This window comes from Microcaecilia unicolor, unplaced genomic scaffold, assembly GCF_901765095.1.
Source record: "Microcaecilia unicolor unplaced genomic scaffold, aMicUni1.1, whole genome shotgun sequence".
In the NCBI taxonomy this organism is placed as follows: Eukaryota; Metazoa; Chordata; class Amphibia; order Gymnophiona; family Siphonopidae; genus Microcaecilia; species Microcaecilia unicolor.
In genome coordinates, this window is record NW_021963394.1 from 59,836 (window position 1) to 81,888 (window position 22,053).

Here is a 22,053-nt window from a genome sequence, read left to right on the forward strand (position 1 = left end):
TGTAACAGAGTTCTATAATACCAATCCCTCTTTTAGATCTAGGAATTTACAATCTCAGATGCAGAAATTCTTATAGAAGACCTCGTAGGCATGGAGGAGTTTTCTCATTCAAACATCTACTTTTTGAAGATTTTTACGAGGCCAGTCTACAATAACAAAGTTATTTGATAGTACAGGAAGTCTCCTGTAATAGTCATTACTGATTTTATCTCTCCACAATTTCTGCTTTATAGTTGTTTCTTTCTCAATAGATATTTATATATGCCTTCCAGTGCGGATTCTTCGGTGCTTTCTGAGGTTTGCCTTCTAAATGAAGCTTTTATTGCACTCAGTACATGTAAATGGATTCACACCTATGTGGCTTCTTTGGCATTTTTTGAGGTGTACCTTCTGACTGGAGTTTTTACTACACTCGGAGGAAGTAAATGGTTTCATACCAGTGTGGATTCTCCAGTGTCTTTTGAGTGTTCCCTTCTCAGTGCAGCTTTTAGCTAAGTATATGCAAATGGCTTGTCTGGATTCTCTGGTGCATTATCATGTATTCCTTCAAGCTGAACCTTTTGCCACAGTCAGCTTTTATTACACTCAGTACAGCTAAATGGTTTTCATTCCTATTTGGATTCTCCAGTGTCTTCTGAGTGTTCCCTTCTCAGTGAAGCTTTTATCACACTCGGTACTTGTAAATGGCTACACTCTCGTGTGAAGTCTATGGTGCCTTGTCAGTTCTCCCATGTCAGGGAAACATTTGCCACACTCAGAACATGTAAATGGCTTCTCTCCCATGTGCATTCTCTGGTGTCTTCTGAGGTGTGCCTTCTGATTGAAGCTTTTATTACACTCACTACAGTTAAATGGTTTCATTCCTGTGTGAATTCTCTGGTGTACTGTGAGGTTTATCTTCTGACTGAAGCTTTTATTACACTCACTACAGTTAAATGGTTTCATTCCTGTGTGAATTCTCCGGTGTACTGTGAGGTTTGTCTTCCGACGGAAGCTTTTATTACACTCAGTACAATTTAAGGGTTTGATTCCTATATGGACTCTCTGGTGTAGTTTGAGGTGTGCCTTCTGACTGAAGCTTTTATTACACTCAGTACAGTTAAAGGGTTTCATTCCTGTGTGGATTCTCTGGTGATTTGTGAGGCATACCTTCTGACTGAAGCTTTTATTACACTCAGTACAATTAAAGTGTTTCATTCCTATGTGAATTCTCTGGTGTTTTTTGAGGGTTGCCTTCAGACTGAAGCTTTTATTACACTCAGTACAATTAAAGAGATTGATTCCTGTATGGACTCTCTGGTGTATTTTGAGGTATGCCTTCTGACTGAAGCTTTTATTACACTCAGTACAGTTAAAGGGTTTGATTCCTGTGTGGATTCTCTGGTGTATTGTGAGGGTTGCCTTCAGATTGAAGCTTTTATTACACTCAGTACAGTTAAAGGGTTTCATTCCTGTGTGGATTATCTGGTGTCTTGTGAGGTGTGTCTTCCGACTGAAGCTTTTATTACACTCAGTACAGTTAAAGGGTTTCATTCCTGTGTGGATTCTCTTGTGAATTCTGAGGTATGCCGTCTGACTGAAGCTTTTATTACACTCAGTACAGTTAAAGGGTTTCATTCCTGTGTGGATTCTCTTGTGAATTCTGAGGTATGCCGTCTGACTGAAGCTTTTATTACACTCAGTACAGTTAAAGGGTTTCATTCCTGTGTGAATTCTCTGGTGTTTTTTGAGGGTTGCCTTCAGACTGAAGCTTTTATTACACTCAGTACAATTAAAGAGATTGATTCCTGTATGGACTCTCTGGTGTATTTTGAGGTATGCCTTCTGACTGAAGCTTTTATTACACTCAGTACAGTTAAAGGGTTTGATTCCTGTGTGGATTCTCTGGTGTATTATGAGGGTTGACTTCTGACTGAAGCTTTTATTACACTCAGTACAGTGAAACAGTTTCATTCCTGTGTGGATTCTCTGGTGTATTATGAGGTTTGACTTCTGACTGAAGCTTTTATTACACTCAGTACAGTGAAACGGTTTCATTCCTGTGTGGATGCTCTGGTGTTTTGTGAGGGTTGCCTTCTGACTGAAGCTTTTATGACACTCAGTACAGTTAAAGGGTTTCATTCCTGTGTGGATTCTCTGGTGTCTTGTGAGGTGTGTCTTCCGACTGAAGCTTTTATTACACTCAGTGCAGTGAAAAGGTTTCTGTCCCGTGTGGATTCTACAGTGCCTTTGGAATGTTCCCCTCTCAGTGAAATGTTTTTCACACTCAGAACATGCAAAAGGCTTCACTTTTGTGTGGATTCTCTGGTGCATCAACATGTTATTCTTCAACTTAAAGCTTTTGCCACAGTCAGTGCAGAGAAATCGTTTTAATCCTGAATGGATTCTCTGGTGGCTGGTGAGTTTCCTTGTGGCAGTGAAGCTTTTATCACATTCAGTACTGGAAACTAATGTCTCTCCTAGGTGGAATTTTGAATTTCTTATGAAGTTTTCTTTCTGATTTAAGCTTTTGTCACAATCAGGATACGAAGATAATCTCTCATCAGTGTTGTTTTTCTGATGTTTTGTAATGTTTTCTCCTTTGGTAAAGCTATTCCCATATTCGTTACTTGTATACACCAGCTGTTCCTTCCTACTGAACTCTTTCCCACACTCAGATGTATTAAGTGTCTCTTTTATGCACTTTTTCTGTTGTCCTTTTAGTTCTGTCTTTTGATGGACATTTTTCCCATAGTTCATACATGTAGAAGGTCTATTTTCAGTATCAGATCTAGGATGTGATTTCGGAGTTAAATGATTGCTGAGGAATATCTCACAAATATCACATAAACACCTTTGATCTCTCATCTGGTTTGTCTGCATTTCCCCTGTCTGCGTGATATTACTGGTACTGTTTTCACACAGAGCTGAGCCTCCAGTTGAATGTTTTTGTTTATTTTGATATTTTCCCATTTCTCCCCAGTCAGAACAGGAAGGAGTCTCCTCTTTATCTCTTTCCGATAACATCTTTTCCCCTTTAGACTTCTCAGTGAGCTTCCAGTCATGTGTCTTTGTATTACTGTTTCTGGGATAATCTTTTTCTAAAAAAATAAAAATATATAAAAGAGCATTGTAGCATAATGTAGGAGAACAATTTAACCAGTTCAGTAATACAATAACTCTTCATAAATCTGCCACCCCTCCTCCTCTGCTGATCATTACCAGAGATGCAGGTAGAATATATGATCATATTCAAGTTGATATTTCTTTTTGTAATATCTTTATTAAAACCACACAATGGCAAGAACAATAATATCTGAATCTCCAGTCATTGAAAAATTGGACTCCTTATTGTGGACTTTAAAGCAACCAAAAGAAAAATTTTCCTTAATATTTCTTAAGAGCCTTAGGGCAGGTTATTTGTTTAGAAGCTTTTTCCTTTCAAGTAAATTTACTTGTGATTTGTAATTGAAATAAATAAAAGTAGAGACATAACAGTATAGCGTGGTATTTTTTCAAGTTTCATCCCCCCACTACCCCCTCTTCCCCCCCCCCCCCCCCCCCACACACACACATTCACTGCAAGAGATCAGACCGCACATGTTGTTTCTTCACGGCAGTCTGATCCGTAATAATAACAGACCAAAACCTTATCACCCTCTTCCCTTCCCTAAAGTCCAGACTTCAAGTTATAGGTTCAGCAAGAAGCTACGAGAACGGTATGGCAAACAATCCCACAGTGGGGACAAATTTGTTGAAAAGACAACCAGTCTCTCCAAAGTTCCAGAACAACTGAATGTGCAAGACGCTTCAGGTGTTTCATGAGCAACCGCAGCTGATCACGCATAAGTATTGAAGGCCCCCTACACCCTTCCTATCCACAGAAGGATCCATTGCAATATTAAAGCCCCCCAGAACTAAAAGAGGAAAATGAAGATATGGCGCCACAACTTTAATCAGGGAAGCGTACGTGTTAGGCAGTGAGAGGCTGATATACACTGTACAGTCACTCTCGGTCTGTTCCCCCTAGGAGGAGCAGACACTTCAGCCCTAGGGGCTGGAATACGATACGAGGACAATCAGACTTGGGTGTAGGCGCAACCAGTAAAAATCATGTGATTTCTCAGGCCTAGTATAGGAAGGAATATACAGCACCTTGGGGTGATAGTATCTGAGGATCTGAAGGTGACAAATTAGTGTGACAAGGCGGTGGCTATAGCCAGAAGGATGCTAGGCTGCATAAAGAGAACTATAACCAGCAGAAGTGGGTGCTGATGTCCCTGTACAAGTCATTGGTGAGGCCCCACCTGGAGTATTGTGTTCAGTTTTGGAGGCTGTATCTTGCTAAAAATGTAAGAAGACTTGAAGCGCTCCAAAGAAGGCGACAAAAATGATATGGGGATTACGCCAAAAGACATATGAGAAGAGACTGGAAGACCTGAATATGTATACCCTAGAGGAGAGGAAGGACAGAGGAGATATGATACAGACTTGAAAGGTATTAATATAGAAACAAATCTGTTCCAGAGAAGGGAAAATGGTATAAACTACAGGACATAATTGTCATCAATCATTGTCTAGAGATGGTCCCGAGTCCAGTTCACCGAGGCAGTGGGTTCCCAAAGAATACTGTTGTATTTATTCAACAATATTTTGTTCCGCGCAAAGCATGTTCCTGGCGCAAGCAACTCAATTGCCGATGCTCTCTCTCGTTCCAAGTGGGAGGTGTTCCGGAAATCGGACCCGCAGGCCGAGGCGGAGGGAGAGACTATCCACGAATACCTTTGGAGTTTCGGAGCCCCGAGGCCTGGCGACTGTTGAGACATTCACTTGCGCCACGAACATGGGACGACCTATGCAACAGGATTCCGAAAAGTCAGCTCCTTCCTGTCTACACAAGGCTGGCGCGGAGGCCCGGTGCCAGACAATGCGATAGTGGACTACATCATACAAACAAAGAAAGAGGGGTCGCACGCCTCAGTAGCCAGACACTTGACTGCATTCTCATTTTTTATGAAGACAGCGGAGTGGGGAGACCTAAAGAATAAGTTTATGCTCAGAAAGCTATTAGAAGGGTGGCGGCGTGAGCGAGACCAGATAGAAGATTACCAATAACGCACGCCATGCTGCTCGGAATTTGGCACGCACTGGCGGTCATGTGCAAATCACAGTACGAGATCAGATTATTCCGGGCAGCCTTCACGCCGGCCTTCTTTGGGGCGCTGAGGGTATGCGAATTAGTAGTCCCCTCCAGGAAAGCCCCAGCGGGATGCGGACTTCTGCTCAGCAGGGTTTCGCTGTCAGGAAATACCCTCCGGTTTGTGATTCATAGATCTAAGACGGACCAGTTGGGCAGGGGGCTGGCAATCACACTGGTGCAGGTGGACTCGCTCCAGACTTGCCCGGTAGCAAACATCAAGGACTACCTATCATGGAGGCCCACGGGAAGCAGGATAGCTCCCCTCTGACCCTATTCCAATTCTCTGCGGTACTATGCAAATGTTTGCTCAGGGTGGGGCACGATCCAGGGAATTTTGGAACGCATTCCTTTAGGATAGGAGCCGCCACATGCGCAGCAGCTTTGGGTTTCCCACCAACATCCATTAAAAAGTTGGGCAGATGGAAGTCAAGAGGCTTACAAGGTTTACATTAGAGAAGGGTTCCCCGGCCGCCAGGGCTCCATTTAATTCTGACTACCAACCGTTATTTTATCTTGCAGGGGGCAACCTGAGGACAAAAAGTGTGTGGATTGTCAGACACTTGTTATCAAATGGGCTGCCCGCCGGGCTGAAGCAAGACCGTACGGCTCCCACTTGGGCCTGGCCCCAAAAGGCGTAAGAATGCACTGGATGGGAGTTGGTGGGATGAAATGGGCTCAGTTGGTCCCATTACTCCAGTGCCGAGCAGCCAATTTGGCCTCCCCGATAGCAATTGCCATACACCTAACCGGGAACGACATTGGGGCCCCTTCCTGCATCGAAGTGGTCCGTGCAGCTAAGCGGGATCTGTCCATAATTTCTCACCTTTTTCCCCATACCATCATAATCTGGCCCGACATAATCCCTAGATGGTGTCACAAACACTGGAAGCTATGGGGCAGGCCTAGAAAGGAAGTGAATAGGCAAATCGTGACATGGGTTATGGGCATGGATGGATGGCAGGTGACACACGATTGGGCAGAAGAGATGTGCGAAGGGTTTTTTTTTGGAGGGATGGGACCCACCTATCTGCAATTGGAAATGACCTATTTAATAATGATTTCCAGAACGTGCTAGAAACTATAATTTTGGCACAACAGGCCGCAGCTGCTGGTGGGGGTGGCCCGAGCCAAGCCTTGCTACCCCGGGCTGGTGGTGGGGTACCCAAGCCTGAGGGAGTAAGCTAGGCAGCTGGGACACCTGCGCTAACGGTTCAGCTCCCTTGCTGTGCGGCGGGGAGCTCTGTATATGATTGGTCAGTCTTGCTAATGGCGGCGGACTGTGTTGGCTAGTAAGCCGGAAGGTTTGATTGGCTTGGGTATACCCAGTGTAATGATGTTTGTATTTAAAATAAAGCTGCGGCCAAGTTGTGTCATGTTAACAAATACTTTGAGTCCTGTTATCATTTCAATATCACAAATCCCCGGAAGGCCCGATGGGTCTCGGCTGCCAATGAGCACCATTTGGTCCATTTTGCCATCCTCAATAATTCCTGAGGGAGGGGGAGTTGCCATAAGTCAGAAGCTGGTTTAATATTAATCTAAGTATGTCAAGCTGGTTTCATATTAATTTATGTCCAGCAATCCTAACAATGATTACTTAGGAGTAATGTCAGAAAATTATTTTTAAACAGAGGGCGGTTGATTCCTGGAACGCCCTCAAGAGGTAGGTGGTGAAGAAGAGAACTGTAGCGGAGTTCAAGGTGTTGTGGGACGACCACAGGGGACCTCTAATTAGAAAATCAAACACATAAATTGCGAGTGACCGTACTCACCCGCAAATGCGCAGTAGAGACCGAATGTTCAAGGAGCAACACTCCAAACCCCACCTCCACCAGCAGCTCCTGTTCCTGTACCAAACGTAATACAGCCAATAGGGAGGGGAGGGGGCGTGCAAATCGGAGGAGGATGTAATGCAGCCAATAGGGAGGGGACGTGGAAATCAGAGGAGGATGTAATGCAGCCAATAGGGAGGGGAGGGGGCGTGGAAATTGAAGGAGGACGTAATGCAGCCAATAGGGAGGGAAGGAGGGGGCGTGGACATCGGTGGGGGAGGGAGGGAGGATGGAGAAGCAGTGTTGCCAGGTGGGCGGTTTTCCGTGACCCACCGCGTGAAATCTTTGCCCGCGGCGGGTTGCGGTTTTTTGGGTTTCTTTTTTTTCTTTTGGGCGGTTTTCAGGCGGTTTTTTCGCCGCGGGGGGCGGGGTTAGTGACGTTTTGGACGAGGTTAGTGACGTTCTGGGCGGGGCCGATGACGGGGGAGGTGGGGCCGGTGACGGTGGGGGCGGGGTTGATGAGGCGGGGGCGGGGGTGTCAGGGGCGGGGTTTGGGCTGGATTTAGGCTGGTTTGGGTGGGAAAAAAATTTTCCACCTGGCAACCCTGTGGAGAATTGAACCACCATGTACAAGGGCACAGCAGGAATGACGAAGTGGCCAAGGCAACAAAAAAACCCGCAGCAGAAACCAAGCAGGGATCAAAAAACGTTCTGGGGCCAACAGAAAAAGGTAAACAGGTGCATTCACTCGCAGCACACACACACACAAGTCCTGCTTTGCAGCATGAAGCAAAGACATGGCTGTCCCGCCCCTTTGGCTCACTGAACAGCAGGAGTCAGCAGAAGGGGCGGAACAACAACAACAACATGTATGGGGGGAGGGAGACCGGCACAAGACTGAAAAAACGAGCCTGCCTTTCAAACTGCTCTAACAACTGACTAAAAGGAGACACTGAACCTCCACTGCCACACAGCTCCAACAACTGACTACAAGGAGACACTGAACCTCCACTGCCACACAGCTCCAACAACTGACTACAAGGAGACACTGAACCTCCACTGCCACACAGCTCCAACAACTGACTACAAGGAGACACTGAACCTCCACTGCCACACAGCTCCAACAACTGACTACAAGGAGACACTGAACCTCCACTGCCACACAGCTCCAACAACTGACTACAAGGAGACACTGAACCTCCACTGACACACAGCTCCAACAACTGACTACAAGGAGACACTGAACCTCCACTGACACACAGCTCCAACAACTGACTACAAGGAGACACTGAACCTCCACTGCCACACAGCTCCAACAACTGACTACAAGGAGACACTGAACCTCCACTGCCACACAGGAGACACTGAACCTCCACTGCCACACAGCTCCAACAACTGACAAGGAGACACTGAACCTCCACTGCCACACAGCTCCAACAGCTGACTACAAGGAGACACTGAACCTCCACTGAGACAGGGAGTACTAACAGCTCACAAGCACTCTCTCTCACTCACTCACACACAGAGACACACACGCACACACACACTAGCTGCTCACTCTCACACTGTCTTTTCCACAGAAACACACTTCATTTCTCACTCACTCTCACACATAGACCCACACACAATATTCTAAGAAGGGGAGGGGGACAACAAAAAAAACCCTGATTTGCGGCTTATAACAAATGGATATACAGAGCCACTGACCACCACCACCACTGTGAGAGCTCACTCTCACGCTGTCTGTCTCTAACAGAGAGAAACACTTTCTTTCTCACTCTCTGACCCAAACACACACGCACCCAATCAAACATATAAACGGCAAGTGACCAACTCACCTGCAAATGCGCAGTAGTCACTCAGAACGCTAAGAGTGTAGAAGTCCAAGCCCCGCCTCCACCAGCAGTACAGCCCAATAGGGAGGAGGGCTTGGACATGGGTGTGGAAATCGGAGGCGAAGGGAGCAGGGAGGGGGGGCGGAACTGAGGGAAACACGGCGGGGGGGAGGGCAGGGGAGAGAGCAGGGTTGGTGGACCCGGGGGATGGGGGGGCATAGGAAAACAAAAAACTAGCCCGTTGTTACGGGCTTAACAGCTAGTGAATGGTATATAAAAAAAACAAAGCATAAGTGTTTACAAGTCAAGTGCTGCTTAGATGGCAACTCTGGCTATTTCAACTAAGGCTGGTGCTGGGCTGGTTTGTACGGTCTGAGTCCCATTTTGATGCCGATCCTACTTTTTAAATTATATATATTTTAAAGAGTTTTTTTATCCCATTTTTTAGTGGTTTTGATGGGACGAGTCTGGCATTACATATCTATGTTGGTTTATCTCCGACAGCCACTTTAGCATTTTTTGGTGCAATTTTCATGCTGGTTTTAAATTAGACAACAATGCTGTCATTTTATTTTGATTAATTACTATTTTTTACCTAGGAAGTCTTGTTTTTAATTTTTTATTGTTTTTTGTGAATTATGCCCTGAATAGTGAGGATTCAAAACCCTGAACATAGAACCATTTAAAGGCACTCTGGGGCTCATTTTCGAAAGACAAAAATGTCTAAAAAGTATCATAAAGAGCATTTGGACAGTTTTCTCACAAAAACATCCAAATCAATATTTTCGAAACATATTGTTCAGGCGTTTTTCTACGCTGTTCGTCTGCAGCGTGTCCAAATCTCAAGGGGGTGTGCAGGGCCGGTGTTAGGGCCTCGCGGCCCCGACCGCCAGAGTTCCAGTCCCCCTCCCTCTGAATTTTAAAAGTCATTTAAGTTACCTCGTCGGGGTTATGGCGGCAGCAGTGAAAAGCGTGCGAGCTGCTCAGCGCTTCAGGAGCCTTCTCTTCCCTCTCTCAGCTCTGGTCCCGCCCTCCCGGAAACAGGAAATGAGGGCGGGACCAGAGCTGAGAGAGAGAAAGGAAGGCTCCTGATGCGCCGAGCTCGCACGCTTTTCACTGCTGCTGCCTGTCGCTGTAACCTGATGAGGTAAGATGACAAAATTCGGAGGAAGGGGGACTGGAGCTCGAAGGGAGGCCTCGGAAGGAGGGGAGCCTTGGAGATGGGAGGAAGGGGGGCCTTGGAGGGAGGGCCCTGGAGCTCAGAGGGAGGGGTGGCCCTGGAGCTCAGAGGGAGGGGGGCTGGGCCTGGAGCTCGGTGGGGTGGTTAGGGTGGGGCGGGGCTAGGATGGGCCCCCATCAAAGTGGTTTGCACTGGGCCCCACATTTGCTAAGACCGGACCTAGGGGTGTGTTGGAGGTGGAATTTGGGTGTTCCCAGTGGTATGCTGGAGCCGGTTGTTAAATTTTACTGAATTTTGCGAGCTACTACTACTACTACTTAACATTTCTAGAGCGCTACTAGGGTTATGCAGCGCTGTACAAATTAACAAATAAGGACTGGTTATTGATGGAGCCAGGCAGCAAGCACACAAACATCGGGGGGGGGGGGGGGGGGGGGGGGGGGGGGGGGGTCTCCTTCTCTCTCTTCTCCTCCGGCCCCATCTGCCCGTAAGCCCAGCATACCTCAACTTCCTACCTCATCATATCCTCCCTCAGGTTCATCCATGGTCCACTGGACTTTCTCTGTTGTCTTGCTGATTCCCTCTTGCTTGCTTGCATTCTATATAGAGTGGGTTATCTCACAATCACCCATTATCAGTCACTTGGGTTTCCTCCACTGAGACTCACCTGCTGCCAGTCACTCCTTAATCTGCCAATGAAGGGATTTTAAAGGAGGGAAAAACAGGAAATTCTTACCTAGAGACATCAGACTCTCATAATTTTCCTTCATCACCTCTCTATAAAGCTCCTTCTGCCCTTCATCTAAATACTCCCATTCCTCCTGGGAGAAAGAGACAGTGATGTCCTCAAACGTCACCTGCATCTGAAACATAAACCAGAAACACACTAAGGGACACAGAGAGGTGCTCAGAATGCATTAAATTCCAGCTGGATTTATTCTGTTGACATATCTCCCGCATCTGAAACAGAAACAAGATGCTCAGAATGCATTAAATTCAGGCTCCTGACATTTTTCCTCCCTCATGTCTTTGTTTTGAGGTTATAACTGTGTACATTTTACCTATGTTTTGTGGAGAATTCCCTCAACAAACACAAGATGATCCGACTTCCGGAAATCATTGGTCACTTCCAAGTATCTGATGATGACTCGTCTCACATCCAGATATTTGAAAGCAGAGTATTCCTCTGGGTAGTCCTCCCTACGAAAGGAAGGGAGACAGAGCTGCTGATTCACATGGAAGCGAGAAACAACCTTGGGCAGGAAGGAAGGCACTGTGCGAATAGTCACTCCTGCCTCAGTGAACTGCAGAAAAGGCTCTCGACATGAGAGTGCCTGGAGCTCGGAAACTCTTCTGGCTGAAGTGATAGCCACCAAAAAGACTGCTTTCAACGTCAGGTCTTTCAGAGATGCCCTTGAAAAGGGTTCAAAAGGCGGCTTCTGCAAGGCTCTTAGCACCAGGTTGAGATTCCACGCAGGCACCACTGAGTGCAGAGGAGGGCGCAGGTGATTAACTCCCTTGAGAAAACGTACCACATCTGGCTGCGAAGCCAGGGAAGCACCCTTCAGGCGGCCCCTGAAGCAAGCCAGAGCCGCTACCTGGACTTTAAGGGAACTGAGCGACAGGCCTTTCTCCAGACCTTCTTGCAGGAACGCCAACACTGAAGAAATTGGAGCAGTGAAGGGAGAAAGTGAGCCTTCTTCACACCATGCTGCAAAGGTACGCCAAACCCTGGCGTAAGCAGTAGAAGTAGAGCGCTTCCTCGCTCTTAGCATAGTGGCGATGACCTTGTCTGAGAAGCCCTTCTTTCTCAGACGCTGCCGCTCAATAGCCAGGCCGTAAGACCAAAGGGGGAGGGATCCTTCATCACCATGGGACCCTGATGCAACAGGCCCTGCTCCACTGGCAGCCGCAGAGGATCGTCCACTGAGAGCCTGATCAAGTCCGCATACCAGGGACGTCTGGGCCAGTCCGGACCCACCAGGATTATCCGGCCCGGATGCATTGCCACCCGGTCTAGCACCCTGCCCAACATGGGCCAGGGCGGGAACACATAGAGAAGCTCCTGTGTCGGCCACTGTTGGAGAAGAGCATCTACTCCCAGGGATCGAGGGTCCCGTCCTCTGCTGAAAAAGCGCGGCCCTTGGCAATTGGCCGATGACGCCATCAGATCTAGGCTCGGCTGGCCCCAGCGCTTCGTGATGTCCAAGAACGCCTGAGCAGATAGCTGCCACTCTCCGGGATCCAAGGTATGGCGACTTAGAAAGTCCGCCTTGACATTCATGACTCCGGCAATGTGGGCCGCTGACAGCTGTTCCAGGTTCGCTTCCGCCCACTGGCATAGATTCATGGCCTCCTTGGCTAGAGGGGCGCTCTTGGTACCTCCCTGGCGGTTGACATAGGCCACAGCCGTGGCATTGTCCGACAGGACCCGTACTGGCTACAACGCCAGTACCGGGAGGAACTCCAAAAGCGCCAACCGAATGGCTCTGAGTTCCAGGAGGTTGATAGACCACTTTGCCTCTGCAGGAGACCAGAGCCCCTGCGCTGTCCTTCCCAAGCAGTGGGCTCCCCAGCCCGTCAAAGAGGCGTCCGTCGTGACGACAATCCACTCCGGGGTCACAAGAGGCATCCCTGCAGACAACTTGTCTGTCTGCAGCCACCAGCTCAGCGCCTTGCGCACTGCTGGGTCCAAGGGAAGGCGCACAGCATAATCCTCCGACACCGGAGTCCAGCGCTGCAGCAGAGAGTGTTGTAGTGGTCTCATATGAGCCCTGGCCCAGGGCACTACTTCCATCGTGGCCGTCATAGAGCCCAACAGCTGCACATAGTCCCAAGCCCGGAGCGGAGAGGCTACTAGGAACTGGTCCACCTGAGCCTGAAGTTTGACAATCCGATTGTCCGGCAGGAACACTCTGCCTACTTGGGTGTCGAATCGAACTCCCAGATACTCCAGGGACTGAGTCGGGCGCAGCTGGCTTTTCTCCCAGTTGATGATCCACCCCAGGGAGCTCAAAAGAGCAATCACCCGGTCCACAGCTTTGCCGCACTCTGCATAAGAGGGGGCTCGGATCAACCAGTCGTCCAGATAAGGATGGACTTGTACTCCTTCCTTTCGCAGGAAGGCCGCGATGACCACCATTACTTTGGAAAAGGTCCGCGGAGCAGTAGCCAACCCGAACGGGAGGGCTCTGAACTGGAAGTGTCGGCCCAGGACTGCAAAACGCAGAAAGCGTTGATAAGGAGGCCAGATGGGAATATGCAAGTACGCTTCCTTGATGTCCAAGGATGCCAGGAACTCCCCTGCCTTCACTGCCGCTATAACAGAGCGGAGAGTCTCCATGCGAAAGTGCCGAACTTTCAAGGCCCGATTGACCCCTTTGAGGTCGAGGATAGGCCGTACAGAACCTCCTTTCTTTGGTACCACAAAGTAAATGGAGTAATGTCCCTTGCCAAGCTGATTTTCTGGCATCGGAACGACAGCGCCCAAGCGGATCAGATTGTCCAAGGTCTGCTGCACTGCCACAGCTTTGACCGGAGACTTGCAGGGACAGAGTACAAACCCGTCTCTTAAGGGTCGGCAGAACTCTAGCTTGTAGCCATCTCTGATGACTTCCAGCACCCAAGCGTTTGAAGTTACCCTGGTCCACTCGCCCAGAAACGAGGACAGGCGTCCTCCAATCTGCACTGGGCCATGGACCAGGACCCCGTCATTGGGTACGAGACCCTGGGGGAGGACCGGAGGGCGCACCTCCGGAATGGCGGTCTCTGCGAAAGGAATGCTGCTTGGGGGAGAAGTTCCTCTTGAAGGAAGAGGGGGCAGAGGAGCCCAACTTGCCCGGGCGGTACCGACGGGCTTCTTGAAACCGTCCTCTGGAGTTACCGGGGCGAGCACTAGCCCGAGCCCTGACCTCTGGTAACCTCTTGCCCTTAGACGTGCCGAGATCGGTCACAATTTTGTCCAGCTCGACCCCAAAGAGCAGCTTGCCTTTAAAAGGCAACTTAGCCAGGCGGGACTTACAGGCGTGGTCCGCAGACCAATGTTTCAGCCAAAGCCACCGCCGCGCAGAGACTGTCTGAGCCATACCTTTAGCCGAGGCTCTCAAGACATCATACAGTAAGTCTGCCAAATAAGCCCAGCCCGATTCCAGGGCCGGCCAATCAGCCCTCAAGGAAGGATCCGAGGGGGAAGCCCGCTGCACAATCGTCAGGCACGCCCTGGCCACGTAGGAGCCGCAAACTGAGGCCTGCAAACTTAAGGCAGCCGCCTTAAAAGGACGACCTTAAGGCCGCCTCCAATCTTCTGTCTTGGGCGTCCTTTAGGGCCGTGCCACCTTCCACCGGCAACGCCGTTTTCTTAGTCACCGCAGTGATTAAAGAATCCACGGTAGGCCAAAGAAAGGCCTCCCGTTCACTTTCAGGCAAAGGATAGAGGCGGGACATAGCCCTAGCCACTTTAAGGCTCGCTTCCGTGACATCCCATTGAGCCAAAAATAAGGTGTGCATGGCATCATGCACGTGGAAGGTTCTAGGCGGGCGCTTCGTCCCCAGCATAATGGCGGAGCCAACAGGGGCCGAGGGAGAGACGTCCTCTGGAGAGGAAATCTTCAAAATGCTCATGGCCTGCAGTAACAGGTTGGGCAAATCCTCTGAGCGAAAGATCCGTGCTGCAGAGGGGTCATCCGCTCCATCCGAGTGGGAATCCGTCTCCTCCAAGGAATCCCCAAAAGACCGTTGGGAGAACTCAGATACGCTGCCCTCATCTACATCAGAGGAAACAGAGTCCTCTAAGGCCTGGGAATCCACCCGAGGGCGTTTACTTCCGGGGGCCTCAACCCCTTTGTCGGACAAGGGAGAAGGGGCAGCGTTTTGCATAAGAAAGGCCTGATGCAGCAGCAAAATAAACTCGGGGGAGAAACCCCCCAGACTGAGCACTTCAGCAGCCTGGGCCACAGCCCTAGACGCACCCTCAACCGGCGCTCGCAAGAGCGGGGGAGAAACATGCTGCGCATCCAAGATGGCGTCCGGCGCGACACTCCGAGAAGGAGCCGTGCGGGAAGAGCGGCGCTTAACTTTAGCCGCTTTTTTGCCGTCGCCCAAATCAAGGGCGGCCATGGCATTAACGTCTCCCAGCTCAAGGGCGGCCCAAGAAGAAGCCGTCCGAGCAGAGTGGCCGGCCAAGATGGCGGAGGCGAGCAGCGGGGGATGGGCGCTTATGGCGGGAAAAACCGCCGCACCGGAGGAAGACCTGGGACACTGACCGGTCTCTGAACTGACACCCAACAAGGGCGAATCAGACTTTAAGACCCCCACATCCCCGCTAACAGCACACACGCGGTCCGGGGAGCGATTCTCCGTGCCCTCGCCCTCCAACGCCATAGGCCACGTGGAGATCGATCGGGGAACCCCATGCCCGCCATAAAAAGGTAAAAATTACCTGCTTCTCGCTCCGAGCTGTAACGACCTGGTGTCCCAGTGAGTAGCTGCAATAAACGTTTAAATAAACGTCGAAATAAACGCCTTTAAGGACGTCCAAATGTTTTTTTTTTTTTTAACGGAGCCAGCGGGAGGGGGGAGAAAAGGAGGGACCTGGCGCCACCAGGTTTGCACTTGCTCAAGAAGAGCCCTCAACCCCAGGCACTCAACAAAACCTAAAAATTAGGCTTGGAGGCCTAGCCAGAGGTGCTGCTGTGTGTGACCACCACCTGCTGAGATAGAGAACATACTGCGGAGTTTCCGGCAGTACATGACCACATATAGGGAGGCAAAAGGATTGCTCTCTATCTCCACCTGCTGGTAGATGGACACAACCCACCAGTCTATGGATTGATCAGCATGATGATATGGAAAGACAATTAATCGGTTTGGGACAGCTATGATGCTGTGAGTGCTGGGGAGATTGAAAGAACTGTGATGGAGTGCGTGGTGGGGAATAGGCCCCCACTCCATAGGAGCCAACGTTTCAAAATTATTGGGGGTGCTAAGCCCAGTGGAAATAACCCCTCCCTGGACACAGTCAATGAATATTCTCTACATTGGGGGTGCTCAAGCACCCACAGAGTCGGCTCCTATGCCCCACTCCATCACAGTTCTCTCAATCTCCCCAGCACTCACAGCATCATAGCTGTCCCAAACCCACCCTAACACACACACAGTCTCCCCACAGCTCTTTGTGAATGCTGCAAATAAATCCCTCCTCGGTACATACAGCCACCTCCCCCCCCCCCCCCCCCTGTGGATTCCCCCAAATTCTGCCACGGTACTGCACTCACATGTTTCACCCATGCTGTCTCCAGCTTTCCCTTTGTCTCCCTCATCTGTTCTTTTCATCTCCCCCCCCTCTCCCTCCCGCCCTCTCTCGTTCATTACCTCTCCTTTCCCTCCTTCCCCGATGCTCTACACAAATGCAAGAGGAGGCCAAGTGCTGACCGTCGGATCCATTCCTATCACTCTAATCTGCTGCACTGGCTGAAACTGAAAGTGGAAGTTCCACTGTGGAACCACGACGAGGCTCTACGGTGTCCCCAATGGTTCAAATAAATTCAGCCGTAAGAGCAGACCCAGTACAGGCAGCAGCAGCCGCTCTCCTCCTGCTCTCTTTGCGATGAGCGGAGGCGGAGCGCCAGGGACGCCAATGGAACCAGGAGGGCGGGTTCTAACTTGGTGGGGGGAGGGAGTTTGAGAAGGGGCTTCAACTTTGGCACTTGCAGTTCCCGCTCCATCCTCTGCACAATTCACCCGCCCCCTCATTTGTGGAAGTGAAGCTCGTCACCGGCCGCCACATTGGTGCTCCCAAACCACTTAAGCAGGGTGGTAGGATCCGGCGTGCAAGACGTTGTTGTCTTCCTGCTCCTGCATTTGTGTAAAACATCGGGGAAGGTGGGAAAGGAAAGGAGAGGTAATGAACGAGGGGGGGGGGGGGGGGGGGGGGGGGAATGAAAAGGACAGGCTGAGAAAGGAAGTAAACACTGAAAGTGTGGATGAGGGAGAAGAAGGGAAAGCTGGAGGTGGCATGGGTGAAACATGAGTGCAGTGCTAGAATTTTGGGGAATCCACGGGGGGGGAGGTGGCTGTATGTATCGAGGAGGGATGTATTGGCAGCATTCACAAAGAGCTGTGGGGAGACTGTGTGTGTGTTAGGGTGGGTTTGGGACAGCTATGATGCTGTGAGTGCTGGGGAGATTGAGAGAACTGTGATGGAGTGGGGGCCTACTCCCCACCACGCACTCCACTTTCAACCTTCCCAGCACTCGCAGCATTATAGCTGTCCCAAACCGATTAGATATCTTTCTTAAATCCATCTTACCCCGCATATACACTTCCATAGCTCTTGCAAAATACCTATTTGAGAGAGCTATGAAAGTGTATGTACTGGGGGCAATATGGATTTCAGAAAGAACTAATGTATGTAATGGGGTAGATATGGGAGAGAGCTCTTTGTATTTTTACTTGGGGGGGGGGGTCAGATTGTTAGGTATGGGATGTGTGCTGGGAAGAATGGAGAAAGAACTGGCAGAGGAGGTGGGGTTGCTGGAATGAGGGAAAAGAGAAATAAAGCCTGGAGACAGAAAACCAATGGGGAGGAGTTCATACTGGAGGCTGAGAAATGCTGAGTTCTGGGACAGCTTAGGTGGAGTCAGTCCTGGAGCATAGAAGAGCCAGGTGTTTGTTGGGGGAATTCTCCACAAAACATAGGTAAAATGTGTACAGTTATAACCTCAAAACAAAGACATGAGGGAGGAAATATGTCAGGAGCCTGAATTTATTTATTTTTTTTATTTTTTATATAATTTATTTATTCGTTTTAAATCAAATTAAACAATCTGTTACATTTGAACAGGAAATACAGACATGCAACATTTATATAGAGATATACTCTCCATATAGAAGAATAAATTCAAGGAAAAATTTTTTTACTCTTCTTTAGACCACCATAACAAGGGGCTAGTCAAGGATTAGGAAGACTACTAGTAAAAAGAAAGAAGAAAAAAAATATAAAGTGGTAATATGCTTAGCATGCAACCTATCCTAATAATTCATATATCTCATCTAGATCGGCGGTTGACCACTTTTCTTCATATTTATAAACTAGCCGTTAAGCCCGTTAAAACGGCCGAGTTTTTTTAATTTCACCTCCATGTGTAGCAAGTCTGCTCTGTCCCCTGTCCTCCCCCCATGTCCAGCAACCCTCCTCTGTCCTCTTCCCTCACCCCATGTCAAGCCACAGTCCTCTGTTCCCTGCCCTCCCAAAGAGACAGTGAGTGTGAGAGTGAGCAGCTAGTGTGTGTGTGTGCTTGGGTGTCTCTGTGTGTGTGCGTGAGTGAGTGAATGAGAGAGAGAGAGTGTGTGAGTGAGTGAGAGAGAGTGTTTGTGAGCTGTTAGTACTCCCTGTCTCAGTGGAGGTTGTGTCTCCTTGTAGTCAGTTGTTGGAGCTGTGTGGCAGTGGAGGTTCAGTGTCTCCTTGTAGTCAGTTGTTGGAGCTGTGTGGCAGTGGAGGTTCAGTGTCTCCCTGTAGTCAGTTGTTGGAGCTGTGTGGCAGTGGAGGTTCAGTGTCTCCTTGTACTCAGTTGTTGGAGCTGTGTGGCAGTGGAGGTTCAGTGTCTCCTTGTAGTCAGTTGTTGCAGCTGTGTGAAAGTGGAGGTTCAGTGTCTCCTTGTAGGCAGTTGTTGGAGCTGTGTGGCAGTGGAGGTTCAGTGTCTCCTTGTAGTCAGTTGTTGCAGCTGTGTGAAAGTGGAGGTTCAGTGTCTCCTTGTAGGCAGTTGTTGGAGCTGTGTGGCAGTGGAGGTTCAGTGTCTCCTTGTAGGCAGTTGTTGGAGCTGTGTGGCAGTGGAGGTTCAGTGTCTCCTGTGTGGCAGTGGAGGTTCAGTGTCTCCTTGTAGTCATTTGTTGGAGCTGTGTGGCAGTGGAGGTTCAGGGTCTCCTTGTACTCAGTTGTTGGAGCTGTGTGTCAGTGGAGGTTCAGTGTCTCCTTGTAGTCAGTTGTTGGAGCTGTGTGGCAGTGGAGGTTCAGTGTCTCCTTGTACTCAGTTGTTGGAGCTGTGTGGCAGTGGAGGTTCAGTGTCTCCTTGTAGTCAGTTGTTGCAGCTGTGTGAAAGTGGAGGTTCAGTGTCTCCTTGTAGTCAGTTGTTGGAGCTGTGTGGCAGTGGAGGTTCAGTGTCTCCTTGTAGTCAGTTGTTGGAGCTGTGTGGCAGTGGAGGTTCAGTGTCTCCTTGTAGTCAGTTGTTGGAGCTGTGTGAAAGTGGAGGTTCAGTGTCTCCTTGTAGGCAGCTGTGTGGCAGTGGAGGTTCAGTGTCTCCTTGTAGTCAGTTGTTGCAGCTGTGTGAAAGTGGAGGTTCAGTGTCTCCTTGTAGGCAGTTGTTGGAGCTGTGTGGCAGTGGAGGTTCAGTGTCTCCTGTGTGGCAGTGGAGGTTCAGTGTCTCCTTGTAGTCAGTTGTTGGAGCTGTGTGGCAGTGGAGGTTCAGGGTCTCCTTGTACTCAGTTGTTGGAGCTGTGTGTCAGTGGAGGTTCAGTGTCTCCTTGTAGTCAGTTGTTGGAGCTGTGTGGCAGTGGAGGTTCAGTGTCTCCTTGTAGTCAGTTGTTGGAGCTGTGTGTCAGTGGAGGTTCAGTGTCTCCTTGTACTCAGTTGTTGGAGCTGTGTGGCAGTGGAGGTTCAGTGTCTCCTTGTAGTCAGTTGTTGCAGCTGTGTGAAAGTGGAGGTTCAGTGTCTCCTTGTAGTCAGTTGTTGGAGCTGTGTGGCAGTGGAGGTTCAGTGTCTCCTTGTAGCTGTGTGTCAGTGGAGGTTCAGTGTCTCCTTGTAGTCAGTTGTTGGAGCTGTGTGGCAGTGGAGGTTCAGCGTCTCCTTGTACTCAGTTGTTAGAGCAGTTTGAAACGCAGGCTCATTTTTCAGTCGTGTGCCGGTCTCCCTCCCCCCTTCCCCCCTCCCCGCATACATGTTGTTGTTCCGCCCCTTCTGCTGACTCCTGCTGTTCAGTGAGCCAAAGGGGCGGGACAGCTATGTCTTTGCTTCATGCTGCAAAGCAGGACTTGTGTGTGTGTGTGCTGCGAGTGAATGTACCTGTTTACCTTTTTCTGTTGGCCCCAGAACGTTTTTTGATCCCTGCTTGGTTTCTGCTGCGGATTTTTTTGTTGCCTCGGCCACTTCGTCGTTCCTGCTGTGCCCTTGTACATGGTGGTTCTCTTCTCCATCCTCCCTCCCTCCCTCCCCCATTGATGTCCACGCCCCCTCCTTCCCTCCCTATTGGCTGCATTACGTCCTCCTTCAATTTCCACGCCCCCTCCCCTCCATATTGGCTGCATTACGTCCTCCTCCGATTTCCACGCCCCCTCCCTATTGGCTGCATTACATCTTCCTCCGTTTTCCACGCCCCCTCCCCTCCCTATTGGCTGCATTACGTCCTCCTCCAATTTCCACGCCCCCTCCTTCCCTCCCTATTGGCTGCATTACGTCCTCCTTCGTTTTCCACGCCCCCTCCCCTCCCTATTGGCTGCATTACGTCCTCTTCCGTTTTCCATGCCCCCTCCCCTCCCTATTGGCTGCATTACGTCCTCCTCCGATTTCCACGCCCCCTCCCTATTGGCTGCATTATGTCCTCCTCCGATTTCCACGCCCCCCTCCTTCCCTCCCTATTGGCTGCATTATGTCCTCTTCCGTTTTCCACGCCCCTCCCCTCCCTATTGGCTGCATTACGTCCTCTTCCGTTTTCCACGCCCCTCCCCTCCCTATTGGCTGCATTACGTCCTCCTCCAATTTCCACGCCCCCTCCTTCCCTCCCTATTGGCTGCATTACGTTCGGTACAGGAGCTGCTGGTGGAGGCGGGGTTTGGAGTGTTGCTCCTTGAATGTTCGGTCTCTACTGCGCATTTGCGGGTGAGTACGGTCACTCGCAATTTATATGTTTGATGCTTTCAGCTGCTCAGGCTGGTAAAAGATGTATTTTAAGCTCATTTACTTAATAACGCATTTACACGGGTAATTAAGGTAAAAGGAGGCCCCTAAAGATGTTACTTCTGTACGCATAGCTAAAAACAGTTTCCTCCTTTCCTGAGTCTGTTTAGTAATATCAGGATAGATCCAGACTTTTTTACCTCTGAACAGAGCTTGCATTTTTTTTAAAGTACATTCGCATTACCGCATCAATGTCTTGTTGAAAAATAAAAGATGCAATTAGTGTAGTTCTTTCAGAATTCACGTTCAAAGTTAGTTCTAAGAGTTCAGATACATTCTGTATAATTATGGTACAGCCAGAGACCCCCCCCCACTGGAATGGTGGAGGGCCCAGTCATAGAGCTCAGGCCATTACAGACCTTGGCTGAGTCAGAAATCTGATGGCTGACATAACTGGGAGCTTACTGGAAAAGTATGGCCTAGTTTGTAGCCCGGATTGAGGCCTAAAAGTTAGGTCAATAGATATGGAAACAAAATGGAGGATTTCAGCACAAAATGGAAGCCTGTATCTGTTACAAAGTGGAATTTTCTCTAACGTAAGTTAGAAAAACAAGTTGAGAAATGAGTGAGTCATGCCAGGTGCAGCTGGATGCAGGGTCTTGCTTAAGATTTGTGGTCAAGCGAGCTAAAGACAAAACCATGTTAGCAAGATAGAAGCTACTCATTAGCATGAGCCAATCAGTGACAACCATGACATTAGCATAGATCCAATCAGGTATATCTACTGTCATATTATCCATATCCTGAGGGCACCTATAAAAATCAGGGTATTTCCTGGTTTAAGTTAGAGAGAAAAGGGTTGCCACTCTCTCTCTCCAAGGGAAACCAATGTGTCCAACAGAATTGACAAATTACCTAATTGCTTTCCCTTGTAAAACCTCTAATTGGTAAAAGAAATTATAAAAGATTTGGAATTAATTAACACCTGTTTGCAGCTGGATTATTATATTCCTATAATTAATTGATTGTACGTGCCTGTTGTCAATCACTGATTTGACTTATACCTTGGCAAATAAACTCCTCATTCCAAATGATGATTTGTGGGCTTCACTTAATGATCAAAGGCTGTAAGTATAAATGCATTGTATAACTTGTAATCTAAATCCAGTTTGTCATAAGGCTGGTATCTTTTCCTTAGACCT

At 49.1% G+C, this 22,053-nt stretch overlaps 1 protein-coding gene across 1 annotated transcript; it reads right to left on the minus strand.

The window, feature by feature from the left end:
- Positions 1–591: 591 nt before the first annotated feature.
- Positions 592–2,862, minus strand: LOC115459276 (oocyte zinc finger protein XlCOF6-like). Its single transcript, XM_030189131.1, has one exon. The coding sequence runs from the start codon at positions 2,860–2,862 to the stop codon at positions 688–690; it is 2,175 nt and encodes a 724-aa protein (XP_030044991.1). The 3' UTR covers positions 592–687.
- Positions 2,863–22,053: the final 19,191 nt, after the last annotated feature.